General features: G+C 43.7%; 1 protein-coding gene across 2 annotated transcripts; it reads right to left on the bottom strand.

Annotated features, from left to right (window-relative positions):
- Positions 1-207: 207 nt before the first annotated feature.
- On the bottom strand, positions 208-11,305 carry RBMX2 (RNA binding motif protein X-linked 2). 2 transcript variants are annotated; one of them, XM_063804644.1, is made up of 7 exons: positions 11,189-11,276; positions 10,854-10,969; positions 9,371-9,422; positions 9,179-9,272; positions 4,170-4,299; positions 2,027-2,204; positions 208-1,188 (listed from the first exon to the last, which is right to left on the bottom strand). In XM_063804644.1, exons 4-7 carry the CDS (start codon positions 9,265-9,267, stop codon positions 701-703), a joined length of 885 nt encoding a protein of 294 aa, XP_063660714.1. In that variant the 5' UTR covers positions 9,268-9,272; positions 9,371-9,422; positions 10,854-10,969; positions 11,189-11,276; the 3' UTR covers positions 208-700. The 2 variants fall into 2 exon arrangements, with proteins under 2 accessions (XP_063660714.1, XP_016799501.1); XM_016944012.3 differs by lacking the exon at positions 9,179-9,272 and having other exon boundaries at positions 11,189-11,305.
- Positions 11,306-11,595: the final 290 nt, after the last annotated feature.

Raw genomic sequence — 11,595 nt, 5'->3', positions numbered from 1 at the left:
TTTAATGGCTACAGGGTTTCATTTTGGGATGATAAAAAATGTTTTGGAACTAGACAGAGGCAATGGTTACACAACACTGTGGATGTTCAGTACCAAATGCCACTGAATTGTTCCCTTTAAAATGGTTAACTTTATGTTATGTGAATTTCACCTAAATACAAATAAATAATAAATACATTGCAAGGAAAAAATGTGGAAAGAGGCATATCAAACAAAAAAGTTTTAATGAAAAAGAAAAGACATTAAAAAGTTCTGCAAACAGGAGGGTTTGGGCATGGAGCTGGCAGATTTTAAAAATCCTATCCCATTCGTTCACATCAAGCTATCCAAACCTAGTAACTGGAAAGGTCCCAAGATGCTGGGCTATAAACATCTAACACGAAGACTAGAATTCTAGAATTATCTAGTATTTTCCCTTTCCTGAAAATTCCATCTTCAACTGGGGTCTATGGGTTCAAGAGCCATATTTATGAACCAAAGTTCAGGATACATACTCTGGTACAGGGACAATGGATGGTGCAAACAATATCCAGGATATCTAGCTGTTGAAACTGCAGCCCTCCCAATGACTCTAAATAGTCAAGGGATTAAAAGAATCCAGCCCCAGAAGTTTTAGATACAAAAATAGTAACCACCCAACTGAATTTGACTGCATTTAAAAAACATAATTATTTCCAAATCTACTGTGCAGCTGAAGTCTTCAGTGACGCCAACGGTCACTGGGATTCGAAGACTCCCGCTCCCGGGAGCGTCGGGCCCTTTTATGCCTATGGGATTTATCTCGGCTCCTACTTCTACTTCTATAACTACGCCCTTCAGAACGCCCATTATACCAGCTAGAATGTGCATCTGAGCTCCGCCCTCTGTCCCTAATCCTGGTCTTTTCTTCTCTTGCCTCCCTCCTGCTTGAGGACTTGTGCTCGTGCTTGGGTTTCTCCTTCTTCAGCTCCCTCTCTAGGTCCTCTGCTCCACCAGAGTAGGCCGTCCTGGATTTGGGGAGCTTCTGCCCCTCCCTGGGCTCTGAATTCTGAGCTCTCTCTGAGTTCTTGCTGCTGTGCTTCTTAGGGCCAGTGTCATCCTTTTCCTTTACTGTCTTGCGTCTGGGTGACGAAGAGGATGGTTGCTCTGCCTGTACCTCCCGGTCGGCTTTCTCTTTTTCTTTCTTTTTTTTCTTTTTTTCCTTTTTGTCTGGAGAATAAAAGAAAGAAGCAGTAAATAAGAAAAGGGAAAAAAATAAAGAACTCCCTTAAAAAAAAAAAAAAGCACCTTTCTTTTCTGAATACGTTACATCAACCACAGGTGCTACAGTTCAAAAACATTCACAGCCGGGTGCGGTGGCTCACGCCTGTAATCCCAGCACTTTGGGAGGCCGAGACGGGCGGATCACGAGGTCAGGAGATCAAGACCATCCTGGCTAACACGGTGAAACCCCGTCTCTACTAAAAAAAAAAAAAAAAAAAAATTAGCCGGGTGTGGTGGCGGGTGCTTCTAGTCCCAGCTACTCAGAAGGCTGAGGCAGGAGAATGGCATGAACTCGGGAGACGGAGCTTGCAGTGAGCCGAGATCGTGCCACTGCACTCCAGCCTGGGCGACAGAAACTTTCACATGCTAGGAAGTGGGGAATGTGCATAAGGAGAACAACCTTGGCAGCAGCATGAAGCAGCCACTGTCTAGGCCTCCAGGAGAGTGCCTCCGAGAAGCCAACTTGGATGTCTGTCACCTTTGATATGTCAAGTGGCTGTACAAGGTAATTCCCATCCTGAGTTACCTCTTCAAAGACCTTATCTCCAAATACAGTCGCATTCTGAGGTGCTGAGGGTTAGGATTTCACCATATTAACTTGGGGAGAGACACAATTCTGCCCATAGCACCAGCCTTCCACTGATATTCCCTGCTTCCCCAATTAAACTATGCTTCCCCACACCTTCCCCTTTCACACTTGAGTTGATTATCAACTATCAGTGAATGCAAGGAAGAGCAGACATTAAGACCACCCAGAATCTTCTCTTAAGTCTTAATGCTTTACCTTTTTTGTGCTTTTTTGTTGGTTTTTCATCTTCAGAGCTCTCAGACAAACTTGGTGAGGGGGTACGAGCCCCACAGCCCTTCTCCTGGAGCTGTCTGGTCACATCATCCATTTCTTCTGAGTCCTTAGGAGCCCGATAGTTAGACACATGATCCACTCGGATAGTTCTTCCTTTGATCTAAGCAAGATAGGCGATGCTTCAGTGAAGACAGCCCTCATACCAAACTGTCAAACTATTTGAACACAAGCTACAGAGAACCATGATTTGAACTACATCCTTTACCTTCTTGTTAAATTCTGTCACTAAAGCAGACCTGTCCAACTGGTGTGTCATAGCATGTACACCTAAATATTAATACACTCAGCTCTCAGTGCAGCCAGATGAGGCCTGGGGCAGTTGTACCAGCAGCCTCATCACTTTACTCTGGGGCAGCATACAAATATCTTCATGTTCTGTATGTGCCATAAAATGAAAAAGACTAGGAAAACTACCTCAAAGCACAAGCATCAGGGAAGACTGAGATTTAGATACACAATGAATCACCCTTGATCTGTAACCTAAGTTTACAGTGAAACATACCCTAGGAAGGTCTGGCAACTAGAAGGAATTCTTGAAATCTAGCTTAATGCTACAACTGCTTTCTCTACCCAGTAATTAGGAGGCAAAGTCAGACCAATAGTTTGGAGGGAGAAAGGAATCAAGAAAAGGGCACTTGCTTTTTTCTTAAGCCCTCACACCTTGCTCTAGCCCCACCATACTGGAACAATCAGCTCACACTGATTCTTGCACAACGAATCACATCTCTCCAGATGAACAACAACAAAATATTAACCCCTCTGGCCGGGCGCAGTGGCTCACACCTGTAATCCCAGCACTTTAGGAGGCCAAAGCGGGTGGATCACTTGAGGTCAGAAGTACGAGACCAGCCTGGCCAATATGGTGATACCCCATCTCTACTAAAAATACAAAAATTTGCCGGGCATGGTGGCGCACACCTGTAATTCCAGCTACTCAGGAGGCTGAGACAGGAGAATCACTTGAACCCAGGCAACAGAGGTTGTGGTGATCCAAGACCACGCCACTGCACTCCAACCAGGGCAACAGAGTGAGACCCTGTCCCCCTCCCCCACCCCCCAAAAAATTAACACCTCACTTAAAATAAAAATATTATATTTTTAGGCAGATACAGACTTACTCCCTAGGCAAAGTCATCCAAAATTTAAAGTTTGGCTTTTATTGTTCCAATACAAGAGCAGATTTTTATTTTTACCTTGAAGCCTGAGTGGCTTCTCTCATGTATCCTCTTCTCCATTTTGAAACACTTTGGAAAACCTTCCTTTTACAGTGATGCCCTCTGACTGCTGGCTTCCTTAAACATCAAGCCTAGAACCTTGTTCCACTCTGTTCTATAATCTCCAGCTATTCCATACTCGTGAATCAGTGACAAACTCTCCAACTCAAGCCTCCCCCCACCAACTCTGTGACACTGTTCATTTCAACTGCAGCTCTTTTCCTAAATGAGTGCAGCAACCACATGGAGCATCAATAAGCCTGACTTGCGCTATCTCCTTCTAAGAACTCAGTGCCTCACTTATGACAGTGGAAATGAGAGGGAACTGGGGGGAGAAAATTTCAGGATGAAATTACTTTTGTAGAATCTGCCATCAGATTTTAACTAGAGAATTTCTAGGGCCCAATATGCTAGGTCACTGGAGATATATGACAGACATACATGGCTATGTACTAGATTATGAGGCCATGATGAAGCCCAAAACCCCCAACACACAACAATATGGAAGAGCAATGTTTGCTAGTCTCTTCATCCTCCAGTACACCAGAGATGACAGTAGACAATAAAAGAAAGGTGAAAAACAGAGGCCTGGATGAGAGGCAGGCCTGGTGCCTATGCTCCTGGGGAGATGGTTTGTTAACACATGGGGAAAAGAAGCAAGTCCTGCAGGACCATGAGCCAACAGAATTATTTCCTGGAATCTCTTCTTGACCAGTGTCTCCACATCTCTGCAGCCCCGCAACACACCAAGCTCACAAGTGCTGCCCTTGTGTCTGCGGGAACCAGGTAGAAAACGCAACCCCTATACATGGGGAAAAAGTCCAACCAACCTGCTTAATAAGCACACTCACCTTGATCCCATTAAAATTGTCGACGGCCAGAATTGTGCTCCTCTGGTCTTCATAGCAGAGGAAACAGAATCCTTTGGATTTCCCAGTTTTCTTGTCCCGCACGAGATTAATGTTAACAATCTCCCCATATCTATTTATTTTATAAAAGAGTAAGACACTGTTGACTTAAAAGGCAAAAACATGCAGATAAGGTAATAAAACAAAATTCAAATAATATAGTGTATACAAGAGATGCATCTAGAACAAGATGACATAGAAAGGTTGCAAAGAAAAAGTCAGACAAGAACAGGAACCCCCAATTAAAAAATGGGTGGCAATATCCAGAGCAAAGACTAATTCAAGGCCAAAATAAAAATATCACGAGACTAAGAAGATTATTTTACACTGAAAAAGGCCTAAATACACAACAAAGGTATAAGCCAGGAAAACGTTATGAGCCAATTAAGAAATCAAAAATTTTAATTAAAAAAGCTATTCGAAATGCAAAAAGAAACTAATAGAGAAAGTTATGGGAGAATTTAACACATCACTTTGAAGTTTATCACGCACAAAGTGGACAGAAATAAACTAAAATCAGATTAATTAATAATTACTCTGTTATAATAACAAATATTAATGTAGGACTATTAGATACATAGATATCTTTGAATCCTACAAGATGACATTTTCAAGAATCCATGAAGCATGTATTAAAATTGACTATGGATTAGGTCTCAATGTAAACCTCAATAATTATACTACAAAAAACAGAACAGATCATGTTTCCAGTTATAATGTTATAAAGCTGGAAATGATATTTTAAATAAAAAAAAATGTTACCTAACTAGAACTTGAAAGCTACTCTCCTAACAACAGCATGAAAGAGAAGACGAAGCAAAATTAAAAACAAATAAATGGCAGACTATTTAGAAAATAGCAAAAATGAGAATATATACCAAAACTTATGAAATGTGGCTAACGTCATACTCAGGAAAATTTGTAATTTTAAAAGAATTTTATTGTGAAGAGAAAGGATGAACATAAAGGAAGAAAGCAAACCTAATGAAAGCAGATGGCAGTTAATAGAGATAAAAGCAGAAATTAGGCTCGGCATGGTGGCTCATGCCTGTAATCCCAGCATTTTGGGAGGCCAAGGTGGGAGGGCTGTTTGAGGCCAGCAGTTCAAGACTAGCCTGGGCAACAGAACAAGATCCTGTCTCTAAAACAAACAAACAAACAAACAAGAAGGCAGAATTAAATAGAAAAAAAAAAGGCCAGGCATGGTGGCTCACACCTGTAATACCAGCACTTTGGGAGGCAGGAGGATTGAGGCCAGTAGTTCGAGACCAGCCTGGGCAACAGAACAAGACCCTGTCTCTAAAAAAAGCAAACAAACAAAAAGGAAGATAGAAATAGGAAAACAAAAAGGAAATAGAAAAAAAAGATCAGGCACGGTGGCTCACGTGCATAATACCAGCACTTTGGGAAGCCGAGGCCATAGGATCACTTGATGCCAGGAGTTTGAGACCAGCCTGGACAATACGGCCAGACCCCTGTCTCTACAAAAAAAATTTTTTTTAATTAGCCAGGCATAGTGTGCACCTGTAGTCCCAGTCATTCAGGAGGGTGCGTGGGGCGGATCACTTGAGCCCAGGAGTTCGAGGCTGCAGTGAGCTAGGATCATGCCACTGCACTCCAAACCTGAGCAAGAGAGACCCTGTTTCAAAAAAAAAAAAAAGAAAAAACATTAGAAAAACAAACTACCTTACGCCTTACAAAAAGATAAATTCCAGGTAAGTTAGAGGTTTATAAATTTAAAAATAAAGTCATAAAAAGAAAATAGGAATTGATAGATATGTTACATAATCACATACATACACTTCAGCCCAAAATCCAGCATCCTACTTAATGAGAAATACTAGAGCCAATTCAACTAAGTTTAGGAACTATTTAATACTAAATTGGAGGTATAGGCCAATGCAATTAGATAAAACAGATACAAGAAATGAAAAAAGGAAGTAACACTACCTTTCTGTAGATTACATATGACAGTAGCCCAAGAGCTCAAGGCTACAGTGAGCTACGGTCTTAACACTGCACTCCAGTGTGGGTGTCAGAGCAAGGCCCTTTCTCAGAACAATCAACTAAATTAAAATGCTAACAGCTGGGGGATCTGGGTGAAGGAGATACAGGTATTCTTTATGCCATTTGATAATGTTCCTGTATTAAGCCTGAAATTATTTCAAAACAAGAATTAAAAAAAAAAAAAAGAATACAGGCACTGGCTTGAAGGAACTCATGTTGACCCTCAAATAGGGAAAATCTGAGCATCAAGAAAGAATAATGATAAGTATAACATATCAAATTAAGAAAAAATAAGTCCATAGTACAGGCTGAGCATCCCTAATCTGAAAATCCAAAATTCAAAATGCTCCAAAGTCTGAAACATTTTGAGCACCAACATGGTATCACAAGTGGAAAATTCCATATCTGACACCTTTAATTTCTGATGGTTCAATGTACACAAACTTTGTTTCACACACAAAATTACTGAAAATATTGAGGGTATAAAATTACCCTCAGTCTATGTGTATAAGGTGTATATGAAACATAAATGAATTTTATGTTTAGATCTGGGTCCCAGCCCCAAGATAGCTCATTACATTTATGCAAATTGGAAACACTTCTGGTCCTCTGGTCCCAAGCATTTTGTTCTTTTTTTTTTTTTTTGGAGACAGAGTCTCACTCTGTTGCCCAGGCTGGAGTGCAATGGTACTATCTCAGCTCACTGCAACCTCCACCTTCCCGATTCAAGTGATTCTCCTGCCTTGGCCTCCAGAGTAGCTGGGACTACAGGCACCCACCACCACACCTGGCTACTTTTTGTATTTTAGTAGAGATGGGGTTTCACCACATGGCCCAGGCTGGTCTCAAACTCCTGAGCTCAGGCAATCCACCTGCCTCGGCCTCCCAATGTGCTAGGATTACAGGCGTGAGCCACCGTGCCTGGCCCCAAGCATTTTGGATAAGGGATATTCAACCTGTAATACAATACACAACAAAGTACTATAGCAAAGAGTTAATATCCTTCATACATGAAGGGCTCATGTAAAATCAACAAGAAAATAAGGAAAATACTTGTAGAAGAAAGTTGGCAAAGGATATGAATAGACAATTTACAAAGAAAAATAATGGGCTGCAAATCTATAAACAGATGTTCAACCTCACTGATGATGAAATAAAGGCAAAGCAAAGTAATAATGAGAAGCCCTTTGGCAAATATTTTTTTAAATAGTCACTGTTAATCAGGATTCAGAAAAATGGGCATTCTAATGAGTGTGGAAATTGGTACAACCTTTTGGAGAGCAATTTGGCAATGTTTATAAAACATCTTTAAAATGCTAACATATTGATCCATATTCCTCTTTCACTAAAGAGACCATGAGGGATGCATACAAAAATTTATATACTATAATGTACATTGCAGTATAATTCATAATAGCAAACCATTGGAAATAATGTCCAACATCTTTTTAAAAATGATAAAGAGATATGCCAAAACATTAAGGTTTTCCTTAAGAGTATGTTCTATTTTCTTCTTTATACTTTATTTTGCCAAATGTTCTATAATGACTATATATTACCTTCCAAAATCAGAAAACAAAGTAGTTTTTTTTTCTTTTTTCTTTTTTTTTGAGATGGGGGAGTCTTGCTCTGTCCCCCAGGCTGGAGTGCAATGGCGCAATCCTGGCTCACTGCAACCTCCACCTCCCGGATTCAAGCAATTCTCCTGCCTCAACCTCCCCAGTAGCTGGGATTACAGGCGCGCACCACCATGCCTGGCTAATTTTTGTATTTTTAGTAGAGACAGGGTTTCCCCATGTTGGCCATGCTGGTCTCAAACTCCTGACCTCAGGTGATCCGCCCACCTCAGCCTCCCAAAGTGCTGGGATTACAAGCGTGAGCCACCGCACCCAGCCAACAAAGTAGTTTTTTGAAAGGCACTGTTATCAGCGGCAAAGGCAATCTTCATGGAGAGCAATGTGCGTAACCAGAATAGAGAATAGATAATTAGAATAAACAAACATGCACACGTTAGCTCATCATTACTTAATGCAAGTAGAACAGCTCCAAGATGGAAGGCTGAGTAGAAGTACCACAAAGGGGTAGAAATTATAGGCTGCACCTGCTGTGAACTTCCCAACATCCAGAAGTTGGAGGAAGCAATCTTTGTCCCTGCCAGGGCCCTCCACCTGTGTGGGTTGCCCAGGTTCTCTATCACAGCCTTCTTCTCACGGGTATTGCCCAATTCCTTTCCCATGTCTTGCTGCCCCATAAGTGGCTCAACCACTTGGCCAGGGCCCTCTGTCCATGGATGGTCCCATAGCAATCCCTCTGCCAGTGTATGCTACCTGTGTTCGCTTGGCCAGTCCCTTTTGCCATGGTCCGCTACCTGTACATGCTGTCCAACTTCTCTGAAACAGTACTATGCTTCCAAGGCCTACAAAACCCAAACGTAGTGGTCCTCTGCACCTGTGCCAAGGTCCTCTGGCCCTGTGGACTAACTGTGCTGTTTAGCTCTGGGGTTGCAGGCCAGCTGCCCAGCCCCTCTCCTACCAGCTGCTACTACCAGTATGAGCTGTCAACACCCTCTCCCACGAAATGCTGCTGCTAACACCTCAGCAGAATGAAGAATATACAGGTCTCCTATTCATTCTTGTTCCCTTCGGGCTGTGATTCTCAGCCTCCAGGCAGAGATTGCCTTTGCTCACTAACCTTACACTCATAGAGAAACAAAGAAAGCAAACTACGACCTTCTGTTTTTTACCCCAATTCCTCTGTGCTTTACCCCAATCATATGACGCCACACAGGTAAGGGCCAGAAGGGCCCTGTGACCATGGGTTACCCCTAGTTTGCAAGAGCCCAAGGAGTCCAGTCTGTTCCAGTCTAGGCCCAGGCTGAACAAGCCTCAGTGAAAAACAACAGAAATAGACTAGGATCCCCAAGATGCCCTCCCAAATTAACAAACCTCTTGGATCTCCCACAGAACATTCTGGAACCATGTCCTGGGACTGATCTAGAACAGAAGCTCCAGCCCTCCCCATGCAGGGATGCCATTCAGCCTAGAGTGAAAATAAGTGGTTTTTGTGATGCCACAAAATGTATTACAGAAACAAAGTACTCTGTCGACTCAGGAGGCAGGAAATGAAAGGACACTTACTGTGAGAACACACAGATGATGTCCCCTTCAGTCAGTTCATAAGGAAGTCCTCCTAGAAGAGAAAACCACGTTTCAGTTCCACCAACATTTACCAAGTGTTTACTACATACCACGCACTAGGCCAGGCACTAGGGGTGGAAACAGTAAGCAATAGGCCCTGCCCTTAAAGAAATCAAGTCTGGGCTGGGCACCGTGGCTCACGCCTGTAATCCCAACACTTTGGGAGGCTGAGGCGGGTGGATCACCTGAGGTCAGGTGTTCGAGACCAGCCTGTCCAACATGGCGAAACCCCGGCTCTACTAAAAATACAAAAAAAAATTAGCCAGGTGAGGTGGTGGGCACCTGTAATCCCAGCTACTCAGGAGGCTGAAGCAGGAGACCCACTTGAACCCAGGAGGCAGAGGTTGTAGTGCGCCGAGATCGTGCCATTGCACTCCAGCCTGGGCGACAAGAGTGAAACTCCAGCTCAAAAAAAAGAAAGAAAGAAAGAAATTAAGTCTGACTCAATGACAGAAGTACATGTAAGGTGCCAGTAGTACAGGAAAAGGAGTAATTAACTTTGAGTGGAAGTCGGGGTCACCACTAACGAAACTAATCTGATCACTCAGTCCTCCTGCCACCCAAAATCCTATGGACAAAGCAGATAGTTTCCATCACAAACCTCTGCTTCCACAAACATGTTGAATTCATCTGCTCATTACCCACAAATTTACAGCTATGATACAAAATCAGTCTACATATGTCATGATTAACCCCACCTACACATAGACAAAGGTTATAAAGACACTGTTAAGCATTTCCTAGGGAATAATTTCCCCTCCAAATATTTATTTCCTCATTTGTAAGATGGGGATATTAGCATGTAACTCGCAAGATTATTATAAGAGTTAAATAAAACGATGTATATAAAGTGCTTAGCACAATGTTTGGTACAATAACCTCTTTGAAGCATCAAACTTGTACAATTACTGATTGTGATATAAAGTGAATACAGTAATGGTAACGTGGCCATGGACTAGAAAGCAGGAGCTAGAGGAGCAAAGTGAATTCTGGAAGGGAAGGGGAATGGGGGAGGGTGGTGGTAGCAATATGGAGCTGTGGCTAAGACCATGAGTTCTAGAATGCTATAGTTCTGCCTGTTGCGCTTACTAGCGATGTGACCTTAAGGAAGTCCCTTAACTTCTCTGCACCCCAATTTCCTCAGCAGTATAATGGGTCAGAGGGTGAGAGAGAAATAACAACAGTCCCTGAACCTTAGCACAGCAAATGGCAAACAGTAACTCTCATGAGCACTGATTTGGCAGGGAAGGAAAACTAAAAATGGGGCAGAAAAGAGATGTAACACGGATTCCCGGGCAGACAGCAGATGGATATGAAGGTGGGCGATGAATGTAAGCAGGAGTGAAGGGTGAAAATGCCGAAATAGTCGGAAACCGAGCAGGAGAATCTGGAGAGCACTGCGGAAGAAAGATGTGGCCCTCACCCAGGAAGATCCAGGCGCTGTCCTTGTACTCGGAGTGCCAGGACACCTTATCGGCCACCCCAAGCTGGACCTCTCGTTCATTCAGCTCGTTGATCAGCTTCACCTTAGTTAAAGGGCTTCACGGTGGCGGGGGGGGGGTGGGGAGGGTAGGCAGAAAAGCAGACAAGTAAGTGCGAACCGGCCGGAGCTGAGGAAGAGCAAAACTAGGGGACGAGCTGTTCCAGTCCCCGCGCCGCTCCCGCCCCTCGGCCCCGCAGACGCTCTACCACACCAGCCCCGGTGGACCACCCCCAGTGGCCCGCTGCTCCTTCCTCAAAAGGAAGCTGACGCCTTACTTCATCTCCTCGGGTTCGGGCTCAGCACTCAGGAATCAGCGCCCGGGAAAGGCAGCGCAGCGCATGCGCGGCCCCGGCGCCAGTGGCCAGTCGATCCGGTGACCTCGCGCCGGAAGAGCCGGGGCGTACCGGGGCTTGGCGCCTGCGCACTAGCAGCCTTCCGCGCTGCGTGCGGTTACCTCTTGGAGAGGTGGTTTTTCTCTAGTTTTTCGCTTTTTCTTCTCTGTGAAATGGGGTAAAGGCACAAGCCTGGGCTGTTGCAGGACCCCCAGCTCTTGAACGATATCTGAAACTGGTTAGATTAGCTATAAATATTTGCTGAGTGAACGGAACAAGCAGCCTGATGTGGCGACTTTAGTCTCAGCCCTCGCTCCCAGTCCAGAGTCCCACTTGGACCTTCGCTCCTA

Source organism: Pan troglodytes, chromosome X, assembly GCF_028858775.2.
Source record: "Pan troglodytes isolate AG18354 chromosome X, NHGRI_mPanTro3-v2.0_pri, whole genome shotgun sequence".
Lineage (NCBI taxonomy): Eukaryota > Metazoa > Chordata > Mammalia > Primates > Hominidae > Pan > Pan troglodytes.
Note: the sequence above shows the minus strand (reverse complement) of the source record. Positions and strands in the feature narration are given on the sequence as shown.